At 47.9% G+C, this 13,456-nt stretch overlaps 1 protein-coding gene across 1 annotated transcript in view; it reads right to left on the reverse strand.

Annotated features, from left to right (window-relative positions):
- The window catches only part of LOC134370151 (contactin-associated protein-like 4), a 167,595-nt gene that overhangs the window by 26,383 nt on the left and 127,756 nt on the right, over window positions 1-13,456 (reverse strand). Inside the window, exons 15-17 of the mRNA XM_063087160.1 lie at window positions 12,530-12,657; window positions 9,185-9,355; window positions 8,314-8,532 (exon numbers count right to left, since the gene is read on the reverse strand). Coding sequence (XP_062943230.1) covers window positions 8,314-8,532; window positions 9,185-9,355; window positions 12,530-12,657 — 518 coding nt within the window. The remainder of the gene's footprint in view (window positions 1-8,313; window positions 8,533-9,184; window positions 9,356-12,529; window positions 12,658-13,456) is intronic.

The raw sequence follows: 13,456 nt of genomic DNA on the forward strand, positions 1-13,456 counted from the left end.
GACCTGAGCTTCGCATCATGAACTGGGTGTCATCTGACCCAGCCAGTCACAAGGCTGGGCGTGCACAGCAGCACTCGATCACAAAATAGAAGTGGTATATGTGTGATCAGGCCCGAGCAGATCCTGAAGGCACAAGTAAGTTAGATGAAGAAGTGGCCCAAATGCCCACGGTTCCTACTCCTGCTATGCTGTCTTCTCTTCCCAGCCTGCACCTGTGGCCTCATGAGGAGTTCCAGTGATCAGTTGACAGAGGAAGACAAGGCTAGAGCCTGGTTTACAGGTGGTTCTGCATGATATGCACCCCTTTTCTGGGACATCCCTAAAGGACAGTGGTGAGGGGAAATCTCAGTGGGCAGAACTTTGTGCAGTGCACCTGGTTGTGCACTTTGCTTGGAAGGAGAAATGGCCAGATGTGCGATTATATACTTATTCATCAGCCAATCGTTCGGCTGATGGTCAGGCCAATCATGGAAGGAACCTGATTGGAAAATTGGTGAGAAAGAAATTTGGGGAAGAGGTACGTGGATGGACCTCTCAGAGTGGGCAAAGGATGCGAAGACATTTGTTTCCCATGTGAATGTCCATCAAAATGTGGCCTCAGCAGAGGAGGCCTTTAATAATCAGGTGGACAGGACGACCCGTTCTGTGGATACTAGTCAACTTCATTCTCCAGCCACCCCTGTCATTGCCCAGTGTGCTCATGAGCAAAGTGGCCATGGTGGCAGGGATGGAGGTTATGCATGGACTGCAGCTCACCAAGGCCGATCTGGCTATGGCCACCATTGAGAGCTCAATCTGCCAGCATCAGAGACCAACACTGAGCTCCCGATATGGCACCATTCCCCAGGGTGATCAGCCAGCCACCTGGTGGCAGGTTGATTACATCGGACCGCTTCTGTCATGGAAGGGACAGCGTTTTGTCCTTACTGGAACAGACACTTACTCTGGATATGGATTTGCCTTCCCAGCACGAAATGCCTCTGCCAAAACTACCCTCCGTGGACTCACGGAATGCCTTATTCATCATCAGAGTATTCCACACAGCCCTGCTTCTGACCAAGGAACTCACTTCCCAGCTAAAGAAGTGCAGCAATGGGCTCGTGCTGATGGAATTCACTGGTCTTACCATGTTCCCCGTCATCCTGAAGCAGCCGGTCTGATAGAACAATGGAATGGCCTTTTGATGTCACAGTTACAGTGCCAGCTTGGTGCCAATACCCTGCAGGGCTGGGGCAAAGTTCTCCAGCCGGCTGCATATGCTCTAAATCAGCGCCCAGTGTATGGTATTGTCTCTCCCATAGCCAGGATTCACGGGTCTAGGAATCAAGGGGTGGAAACGGAAGTGGCACCACTAGCCATTACCCCTTCCTGTCCCGCAACTTTATGCTCCGCTGGTCTAGAGGTCTTGGTTCCAGAGGGAGGAATGCTTCCATCAGGAGACACAAAAATGATCCCACTGAACTGGAAGTTAAGGCTGCCACATGGCCACTTTGGGCTCCTCATGCCTCTGAGTCGACAGGCTAAGAAAGGAGTTACAGTGTCAGCTGGGATGACTGACCCAGACCACCAAGCGGAAGTTGGGCACTACTCCACAATGGAGGTGAGGAAGATTGTGTCTGTAATACAAGAGATCCTTTAGGACGTCCCTCAGTACTACCAAGCCCTGTGATGAAGGTCAACGGAAAATTACAACAACCAAATCCAGGCAAGACAACAAATGGCCCAGACTCTTCAGGGATGAAGGTTTGGGTCATTCCACCAGGTAGAGAACCACGACCCGCTGAGGTGCTCGCTGAAGGCAAAGGGAACACAGAATGGGCAGTAAGAGAAGGAAGTTCCAAATACCAGCTTCAACCACGTGACGAGTTACAGAAACGAGGACTGTAATTGTTCTCCCTGCTGTGATAAGAGTATGTCTCTATGTGTATATATACTGTACACATATTAAGTGATTATCTATTTTTGTTCCTCTTGTTCTCTATCATGTACCATGAGACTTACTGACTTTATACCAGCATTTAAATGCTTTTAACCTTACTTCATAGGATTTGCAATTTTAAGTTATGGGATATTGGGAGAAGGGTAAATATCATCTAAGGACTTTACTTTTTCTTCTTGGAAAGGGATAATGTGTTTCTGGCTATATGCAGGATCGTGCATCATGTTAGGTGAAACTATTATGTTATTGTACCATCTGAAAATTAACTGTGATTTAAGGAGATAGTATGGACACCAAGTTGACAAGGGGTGGACTTGTGAAGGTTAACTCTAGGTGTCAACTTGGTTAGATGAAGGAACACTGAGAACCTGGTAAAGCCATCTTTTCAGCTGTGTCCATGAGGGTGTCTCCAGCAGAGATTAGCATGAGAGCCTGAGTGGCCTGGGTCTGAAAGACCCGCCCTCAGTATGGGTGGGAACCGTCCAATCCACTGGGGGTCCGGAGAGAACAAAAGACAGAGGGAAGAGGTGAAGCTCTCTCTCTCTCTCTACCCACTGGAGCTGAGATACACTCTTCTCTCCTGTCCGTGGACATCAGAGCTCGAGACTCTTCAGCTTTTGGGTTCCAGGACTTACACCAAGGACACCGTCAGCTTCCCTGGCTCTGAGGCCTTTGGACTTGAACTGAGCCACGCTACCGGCATCTGGTTTATAGACGGCCTATCATGGGACTTTTCTTCACAGTCACGTGAGATAATTCCCCTAATAAATCCCTCACGTATAATTATAACGTATCCTATTGATTCTGTCTCTCTGGAGAACCCTGACTAATACAAAGTGTAAGAGTTGATTCCAGAAATGCAATGTTGGTTTAAGGAGAAGTGGGCCAGTGCACGTCACTGCACTAGGAGAATAAAAAGAACGGGATTATGAGAGTACACGTAAAAAGCACAGTTGATAAAACTAAGCATGTGGTTATAATAACAGCAGCATCAAACGTTACAATACAGCTATTACTAAACTGAAAAAGACACAGAATCTTTACACTAAGAAAAATAAATAATCGCTAAGAAAAACTAGATAAATGAAGGGATATCATGTTCATGGATTAAAAATTTTGTGTTTTTAATATGTCGATTCTCCACACATAGTTTCAACATATCCCAATATGGGCTTTGGATAAAAATTCTAAAAAATTTCTGATTCTAAAATGGAATGGAATTCAGAGGATCTATAGTAGCCAAGAGTATCTTGAAAAGTACAGATGGAAATTCCTCTACCAGATTTCAAGACTTAACTATAATGCTATAGCAACCAAAATAGTCTGGCACTGGCAGAGAGACACGCAAAAGAGCAATGAACAAAACAGAAATAGACTCATGTACTTAAGTTGCTTGACATTCAAAAAACCAGAGCAACTGAAAGCGTTTATTAAAAAATTAAACCTTGACTCCTACCTCACACCACATATAAAAACATTTAAAAACAGATCATAGATCTAAAAGATCATAAACACTAAAATTTTGTAATTTCTCAAAGAAAACACAGGAGAATCTCTTCACCAACCTGAGCAATATAATGATTTTTTAGATAAGATTCAAGAGCTACTAATCCTAAAAGAGAACTGATAAATTGCACTTTAAGAAGTTAAACCCAAAGTTTAAGCGATATTCAAACTTGTGCTCATTGGAAGATACGGTGAAACAATCAAAGGCAAGCCTTAGACTGGTAGATAATATTTGCTATATACATATACCCAACAAAAGACTTGTATGCAAAATATATGCAATTTCTACAAATCGATAATAAGACAAACAGGCCCACTAAAAAATTGTGAAAGAAGTGAACGGGCACCTCATGAGGAAGGTATACTGTGACTAATAAACGTATAACGTATGTGTTCAAGCTCACCGGTGATCAACAAGTCACAAATTCAGCACACAATGTGACGATCTGACCAAGTACGGGTGACTAGATGGAACCAGTGAGACTCACACAACGCTGGTGGGGTGACAGAGGGGACGGCCCCCTAGAGAAACCATCTGGAGTTTCCTAATAAAGTCGCCTGCAGATGCACCCGGTGCACAAGCTGTTCCACTCCTATGCACACATCCAAGGGAAGGGAGCGCACTCACAGACGGCCCTGCACAGAAGCGCCCGTAGCAGTGCTACTCGTAATAGTGAGCAACCAAAACCAATCCAAAGTTGCCAGTGGGATCATTTAGCTGTGATTTGTCGATTTAAGGGAACACTGAACAGCGATTTAAAACTTAAACAAAATAAACCCCCACACTGGTATGTGCAGCAGCAATGACTTTCTCACACATTACAGTGAGCAAGACAAGCCAGGCCCAGAACCCCTGCTGCGCGATCCGAGCTCTGTGTCCCAAAGTCGAGGGGTAAAGCCGGAGCAAGGCCCCCTCCTGAGGAGGAACACGGCAGGCTGCACAGGTGAACTGGTTTTATTTTAGGGTGCCTTATTTATTTTTCAGTGTTTTTCTTCATCGACCAAATCACTAACACCTCATTAGCTAATGCGTGTTTGCTGAGAAGCTCCCTGCTCTGCTCAGAGCAGGAACTGAGACTGCAGAACAGGCAGAGAACAGAGGGCTTTTCTTATCATCACTGTTTTGGCCACATTTCTGAGTTTTTCTCTCGGTGGGCATCTCATGTGAGGGAAACGAAACTTTCAGAGGACAAAGCACGTCGGGCTTTTCATGTCCGCACTTGCAACCATCCTTTGAGAGGCTGACGATTTACTCTTGTGAAACCTCACGTCAGAGGGCTGTCCACACGTGCCGGGACACGCGGGCGCAACAGAACGCAGAATACAATTTTAGGATAATCAGCAGAGGAAACCATTTGAGATTGCATCTCAAGTCACTTCTATCCCACAGTAGAAACAAGGACTTCTTATGTTCCATGTTTATATTCTAGTACAACATCTTTATTCAACATTAAAATTCCACTGAAAGATTTAAACATGCTCTGCTGCCAGGTCCACTTACGAATGAAAAGGATTCTAACTGCCAAGTGCTAAATGCTGCTGTCTGAGAAGGCAGTTAACTTTACCTACGTCATTCAGTTTTGTCTCGTTGTTACAGACCTTCCTTCCGCACAGTCTCTGATGAAACCTACAGTGACAAAGTAAAGCAGCAGCAATCCTGACGACACGGTGTCACCTCAACAGCCCCACGTCTGGGTCACACTGACAGGAAATCCCAGTTCACACCAGTGACTGCTTTTTCTCAGGGCTGGCACCCGAGTCACAAAGCACTGTGCATTGTTGCCCGACACCTTGCAAGTAAGGAAAATTAAAATTTCCTTGGGCATTTTTACTATGAAACATTACAGATAACAATATATAAATATTACCTTAGATCAGATCTATCACTTCAAAGAGGTGATGGCTATCAGAGAGACCAGACCACAGCTCACAGGCGAAGGCTTGTAGCAACCATGTCACATACCGTGGCTGGCCCAGGGCAGCGTGGCACCAGGCTGGGTGAGGGGTGGGCACAGTGAGGGTGGGACGCTCCTCTGAGAGGTGGTGGGGTGCTGTGCTCAGGGGAACCCCAGCCCGCAGCTCAGCCACATGGGTGAGGGGACGCCTGCATCTCTACGGGCCTCTGCTCCTCGTCTGGGAGTGAGATTTGTGTATCCAGCCACTTGTCACACAGCTTGGTCTTCATCACTTGATTAATATCCTAATAACTGATGCCAGGAAAACTGTTATTAATCTTATTAATTCATCTGTAAGGAAGAATGTGTTGATCCATAATTATAGATATTGTGGTTGATGGTTACACTGCAACTTAATAAATAGATATTTTAGCTTATACCTCCTTTATTTATTAGCTCGGTTAGAGACTTTTTCATGAGAAAATGATTTTCTCTAAGGGGAAGGTTAAGACTGAGGCCCTGTGCAGCTGCCCTGAGCTCAGAGGCAAAGGTCACTTGCTGCAGCAGTCCTGACCCAGCGCCTCCCTGTCATGGGTGTGGACATGTGTCCTCTCCAGGATCTGTGCAGTTAACATCTGTAGTCACCAGCTTCCTCACTAGCTACTTGGGATTAAATGAAGAGACAGCTGTGAAGAACGGGACACGATATTGACATTTGAAACTTTTCACATTATTGAGAATATAATGAAGAAATTTCAAATTTCACTAAAGGTACCCAAATAAAACTTCAAATGAGCAACAAAGTCAAGAAGAATTGGAATCTCTTTGAAGGACAGTGTTTGATGAATTGCCAAACTGGAAATTAACCCCTTTGCTAGTTTTTCTGGAAATTCTGAACCTTTATTTGCATTGCAGCCCACCTTTTATTTTTCTCATCAGAGCACGTAAAATAAAGAGTTCTTAAGATAAGCCCAACTCTCTCTTATCTCAAAACTGAGAAAAAAATGCCATCTTGAGAAAAGCAACCCTTTCAAAAACGTGTGTTATGCTCATTTAATTAATCTTCCATAAGTATAATACCTGCATTTTTTTGCATTAGATCATGGAATCAAGCCACAGACAGGAGGCTACTTTTAATTAAGGGATTCCATACAAATGTCTCTCAAAGTGCATATAGATATTGTGTGTGCGAGCATGTGTTCATGTGTGATGTGTGTGTGTGTGATGTGTGCTTGTGTGTGTGTGACATGTGCTTGTGTGTGGTATGTGTGTGACATGTGCATGTGTGACGTGTGCTCGTGCGTGGTGTGTGCTTGTGTGTGATGTGTGCTTGTGTGTGGCATGTGCTTATGTGTGTGTGACATGTGCTTGTGTGTGTGTGATGTGGGCTTGTGCATGTTGTGTGTGTGTGACGTGTGCTTGTGTGTGTGTGACATGTGCTTGTGTGTGTGTGTGTGTGTGCAGTGGAAAGCAGACCAAAGGGAGGAGACAATATCTGGCTGTAGCAAAGAGCTCCATCTCCAAAGCTTCTGACAAGTGCCTTTGATTTCATCACATGTGGGAGTGTAAAAATGTACAGAATTGACTCCATGTGGAGATTAGCTCCAACATTTCTAGTAAAATACATTGCATGATTGATAGCAGTGGCTGACTTCGTTCTGACAGTTTGCTGGCTTTGCAGGGTCTTTTCTGCTGGTAGAGAATTCCACCTGGGACCCATCCTCCGCAGGCACAACAGACGCAGTAACACATAGAAGTAGGTGCACAAATGTCACCAGCGTTGCAGAGGACAGCTGAAGGAGCCCAGGATTGTGTCCTCTCAGTGTTCAGAGCAGTCAGGCTGTTTCTGAGGTTTCGAATGTTTTAAAATAACCACACAACTGCAACACCATGTTTAGAACAGATGCCGATGTAGAATCAAGTCTGAGATTTCACATTAAAACAGATCTATTCGTGATGCAAAAATTCACCATTCACTAACTAACTCGGTATAAAAACTGAGATATGTAAGTGGAATTTAAAGACTTCATCATCAAAAAACTAAGGCTTAAGAAACAAAACTGCCCTACCTATGAATTTGCAGCATATTAAAGGAATTTTACATCTTATTTATATGTGCTCTTAATTTTAAATAAATATGATATACTTTATTCAAATGTGGCCAGATGATCACAATTAGGGTGTTTAGCACAGTGCCTTGGGCACAGAAATATCAATAACCATCTCCCGAACAAAAGAAAATAGTTGAACAAAGCAAAAAAAAAAAAAAAAATCCACAGAAAATAATAAAAGTCATGCGTTTGTAAGATGTCCCTGTACGTGTCATCTTTTGGAGAGAGAGAGCTGGTAAGATGTGACTGCTTGAGCACAGGAAATGTGCAGGGATCCTAGGACTGTAGTTCAAACATACGCTTTACCGATATTTCAGTAACAGTTTAGGATTTTTTTTTTTTTTGAGTTCCTGATAAATAGCCTCCTTATTTATTTGGAAATGCACAGAGTGGTCACAGAGGGATAATTTCTCTGTCTTTTCGACCAAAGTCAGAATAAAGTCATTTGTGAACAGTACCAAACCCCATGAGCCAGTGAGGCAGAGCAAGAGGCTGTGCTCCACCTGTGAGGGGTGGCGGCTGCAGGGACAGGGGACCCTCTGTGCAGGGAGCAAGTGACCCTGGCGGTCAAGGCAGGGTGCCGGCTCCCTCCTGGTTTCCTTCTGGCTCCACTTCTGGGGACCCTGGGGGGCACCTGTGCCCACCTGCACTTGGGAGCGAAGAGCAGAGCAGATGCGGGCTGTGGACACCACACTGTCCCCGGACACGCCGTGGCTGGAGCTCTGTGTCCCTTGGAGCAAGCCCAGGTGGTCAGTGCCCTCAGCCCAGCCAGCGGCTCCCAGGTCCCTAAAGCGGGGCTGATGGCACCTGTGTGCAGGTGCAGGGGTGGGGTGGGGACCGAGTGGCAGGAGGGCCCACTCACCCACAAAGAGCTGGCTGTTGAGCTGCAGCAGCACGTGCCCATCCTTGGGTGCCTGCTGTGTCCCCTGTGGCAGCAGGTCCACCTGCAGCGACGCCTCCTTCACGTTCCTCTCTGCACGGACCAGGTGCCACCGGTCATCATTGAGGGGAGCCGGTGACTGCACCGTGACCTCACAGGGCCCGTTCCCCACGTCGAAAGAGAAGGCCACTTCCACCGGGGCTGGAAACAGAGGGATTTTGTGCAGTTAATTGCCAGGAGGGACCCAAGCTGGATACAAAGAGAGTGCGTCCTCAGGGACACAGGGTCTTTGACCCATCAGTTCAGGAAACCGTCTTCTGCAGCAGGTGGACAGGCAAAGTTAACTCATGTTTGGGAAAACACTGATTTAAAAAAATTGAAGCTCAGAGGGTACAGTGCATTTTGCTACGTACTGAATGGAAAAGAAAATACCCATGACGGAGAACTAGAAAACATCTGGATTTGTATGTAAAATGTAGTCCAGAATGTCACACAGTTTTATAAGCTGGTTGTAGGGGTGTGGGTCATAACATGACAGGTTCATGCAATGAAAGGATTTGGGAATTCAGTAACACTTTGAGGAAGAACTACTTGAATTTAACCCCCGGTCTGTACCCAGCTAACTGTGTCTTCCCGGGGACTTGTGCAGACAGGTGGGGTCCACAGCTGGGAAGTGCATGTCCAAGCACATGTGGGTTACCTCCTCTTAAACAACTGGTTTGTGGCATTCACAGAATTGAGGACTGGAAGGAACTAACAAGGAGATGGTGCTAATGATTCAGGGACACAGGAGACCATCTGAAGAGCTGGTGACTAAATAATGCATACCCCACAGAATGTTCTGGAAACTTACAGCGCAGCTCTAGACTGATGAAGTCTGTGATCCCCAGGTTCTCTAAAAATACCCCAGATGAAGCTGTTGTCTTGAAAAAGAAAGACACGTCGGCACTGAGTTCTCCGTGGAAAGTTGGGAAGTGAAGGTATGAAGTCTCCGTGTGGAAAGAAGCTGAATTCCAAAATGATCCTTTTGGGGAGGGAAAGAGGGGATAATGTGAGAGGACAAATCAGTGACCTTGCAGAGAGTTTGCGGTTGGACGTGGCTGTAACCTGAGACGCCCACTACGGTTTCCCTTGTGAAGTTCTCCTGAACGTGTCTCACGTGGAAGTCTGAACGGAGAGTTCAGGATTTACGAGACTGGGAAGTGGCGTGTCCTCCTGCATTGCAGAGGAACACACAGTTTTACACCATATATAAGAAAAATGTCTTCATGCTGAACCCTTCGTTCACGCAAATCCCTTTGATAATGTCCCAAACCTTATTTTATTACCCAAACCTTAATGTATTCATGATTTGAAGTTTAAAGCACCTATGTAACTTTGAATTAAAAAAATATCTTGGAGAAATCCAAAAATCTGCCAGTCCTAACCCTCGCCACCAGACATCCCAGTAGCTCCACTCAGTCAAGGTCACATCCTGGCGGTGGCGCGACCCCCACCCCCTCCCAGTCTAGGTCAGGATGGTGTATCCTTGTGGAATGTAAAGGTCCCTCCTGCTCATCCTTATGCCAGGCTGTGATGACGTTCTCACGAATACGCTGCCTTTATCACCCTCAGTTCCACTGCTCCTGATGGAACAGGATTGGAAAATACCCACGTTCATCACACTGGCTTCTGCTGGTGTAATTTCATATTGCTCAAAATCAATGCAAAATAAATGGCTTAAGCATTTTAAAGATGCTCAAATTGACAAAGAGTATCTTCCCCAAAGATTAGCATTTTAATTGAAATAAGGCTCAAAGAGGCGTGTGATCATGTAATACGAAGTGAATTTAAATTACCGTCCAACCGTAGTTCTCATCGGCACGCTCATGGCTCTGCTGTGTTTTGGGCCATCCCCAGCTTCCCTTCTGAGAAAAGGCTGTGAGGTTCGGCCTCAGCCGGGCGCCAAGTGACCGTCCCGGCTCTGAGAGACGTCCCAGGACAGCCACTGCAAACGTGGGCCTTTAATTTAAACAGCCACGCCACGTCACCCACAACATCTGCTCACATCCTCACAGCTAAGTGAGTTCACACTCCGAGGAGTGAGTTCACAGCCGGGGTCGGAATCTGTGACGTCAGGCTGTCTGCTTGCTGCAGTGACAGACGAGGCCGAGCCTGTGCTTCGAGCCCTGTGCACACCTGCATTTACCTCCTGTCATGTGCACCAGGCAGACGGTCACTCGTCGCTTCTCAGCTTTAGCAGGAGGGGCCCAAATTCCGGAGTCAATCCTCAGGCTTCCACAGCCGTGTCTCCCGCTATGAGGCCCAGCTGCACGGGGACAACCCTGTGCCCTGCACACGCACACACGCCAGGGCCTCTGCCGCTGCTGCTGCTCCTCGTGGCCCCGTCTGCCGAGAGTTCCTGGCCTGCCCCCCTGGCCTCCTGACCCTGGCACCCGCGGGCCCGGGGCTCGGTCCTCGGCCCTTGCCCTCCTGCTCTGGGGCCTCGTCGGGCCCCTGACTGTGTTGCAGCTCCCTGGGGACGTGCAGTGGCCCCAGTGCCTCCCTCTCTGGCCGCTGTCCACGTTCCTGACGCAGGTGTCTAGAATGGCACGTCCAGACCCCATGACACTCACTTCCTCAGTGGTGGCTCCACTTTCTGCTCGTAGACTGAACGTTTGCTGTCCTCTTGACTCACGACTCTCGTCCATCTGCTGTTTAAATCCTTCTGCTGTGACCTTCAGGTACAGTCCCAGTCCTGTCCTCAGCACCTGCACCACCGCCTCAGTCAGAGCTGCCGCGTCTCTGCGGGGGCCATAGTGTCCCCATTGCTGGTTCCCAGCCCAGGGCCTCGCGCTCTCTGTTCCCTCTGGACACTCTTCTGTCATCCTCAGTGTGTCCTGCATGTTGGGAGCTGTCCCTGTTCCTTCTCCTCACTTCCTGTCTCCCAGGGGATGGGGATGCCCAGGCTCTGCTCTCTGCTGGGTCCGCGGGGGCACTCGGTGGCTGTTGGATGAAATGACTTGGTAGCATCTCCTCTTCCTTTAGCCACTGAGGTGGTGGAACACTGCTCTCATTCTGACTTCATGATGTGTCTTCCCAGAATACCACTCACGGCTTGTGGGGAAACAGACAGAGGGAGGCAGGAGGGAGGAAAGAGGAGGCGGGGGAGGGGCTGACGGAGGAGAGGGGGCGGAGAGGAGGGTGGGGAAACTGAGGAAGAGACCTCGAGAGCAAGGCGAGAGGGCCAGGATTTCCAGATGGCAGGCGCCGACCAGACCTGGGTAGGACAGTGGAGAAGCGCTGTGGTCTGGGGACTTCTGGAGTGGGAGCCACCCCGCTTTGTCTGAAATGGTTGAGTCACAACAGTGCCAAACGGAGGAGAAATTAACAAAGCACCCGTCTCCGAGTCTGTCCTCTTCAGGGGGCTTGTTTGTCACCACGTGCACCTTAAGCTCTAATGGCCTCTGGGCAGCCAGGACTCCCGTCACAGCAGGTGAATGGAAGAGTGGCTTTGTAGCTCCACAGCACCTTTTCATACCAGGGGGCACTTCCTTATGTCTCAGCGGATGAGACACGACCGCCCAGAGAGCGCGGGGGTCGGGTCTGTATCAGGGAGGATCCTGGTGAAAATGGGTCGTGGCAATAGGACTGTATTTGCATTTCGAACATACCCCTTCAGAGTGCCAATGTTGTGAATAGATTGAATCACAGGAGCCGTTACTTCAAAGGAAAAGAAGAGACAGACAGACAGACAGACAGACGCTGCAGAAATGAAGAAACAAATCAGTGGAATGCGTCTGACGGTCTGTGTCTCCAGGGGTTCTGGATCCAGCCCGTCCGTGGTGTCGGGCAGCTGTGGGTGTCACTGTTGGAGCCCCTGTGGTTCTCTCACTGGGTGACGGAGCGTGGGGTGCTGTGTCCATGAGATGATGATGCTCTAGAACCTTCTCCTGCAGGGTGTGGTCCAGCGCTTGGCAGGGCTCTGCTCTTAGCAGATGCCTGCCATATTTCCTGGCCGACTGGAAACTTTCTTAGAGGCTTTTGCTGCATTTCATAGAAATGGTTTGGACCAAACATTGAATAATAGTGACACAGCATTTTCTGATTTTAAAAAGGGACGAATTCCTTTTTTTCCATTACCACCCCCAGTGGAATGCAGGTCTTTCCTCTGACCAGCCACTGTCAGGGGACAGAGGATGTTCCCAGCGCTACTTACGGTCTCCCTGGCACAGCAGAGGCCCCAGTCTATACGCTGCCTCAGAGCCGGGACGGTCAGTGTCCGTGATTACGATCTGTGTGACCGGGAGGTGCTCCTTGTAGGCAAGCACACCTGTGTCATCAGCCCTGGGGGGAGAAAACACTGCTTGAAGCCATGCAGGGCAGGTGGCATGCAGCTCCTTGTGCAGGTGCATGTCAGGCCGGGACATGGTCACCACCCAGACACCAAACATAGTGACACACTTAATGGTCTCTTTTCAAGCTCAGGCCATTGTTCACACAAGTGACCACAGAGAAGGCAGGAGACAGTCAGGAATGTGGTCGTCTGGGCCAGGCTGAGATGATTGGGGCAGCGTTTTTAGGCTGCAGACTGCTCTCCCAGATGTGCAGTACAGTGCGGGCTTGAGGGGGGCTCCCATGTGTCATGTAGTGTGAAGCGTCTCGTGGGTAAATCTCCAGATGGTATCATTAAATACTTTTAAAATATAATAATCTATACAATACATAAATGTGAAAGTAATTTTTTGCTCAGACTTCTATTTTAATTACTATTATTATTTTAAAAAATGTCTTGCTTTTGCTTTGTCCTTTTACATTGGTTTCATAAAAATAATCTAACTTGAAACCAAGTTGGGAACACATTGCTACGCGGTGTCCTCTGGTTTTACCCACGAGGATGTGCAAGGACAGTGCCTGGTTCATTCCAGCACAGAACAGGTGGGGGACGTCTCCTTGCCCTGCACCTGCACAGCCTGAGGGATGCTGCCGGTACTCACCGCTGTCACGAGTGGCTTTACAGAAGTGTGTATTTGGGGGTAACAAATAACATTTCTGGAAAAAATGCAGAGAGGATTGGGATGGGGGCAGGCAGCCTGGCCTCACAGCTCACTGGTTCCTCCTGGGCCAGTTTCCACCTCTCTGAAAT

This window comes from Cynocephalus volans, chromosome 1 (assembly GCF_027409185.1).
Source record: "Cynocephalus volans isolate mCynVol1 chromosome 1, mCynVol1.pri, whole genome shotgun sequence".
Lineage (NCBI taxonomy): Eukaryota > Metazoa > Chordata > Mammalia > Dermoptera > Cynocephalidae > Cynocephalus > Cynocephalus volans.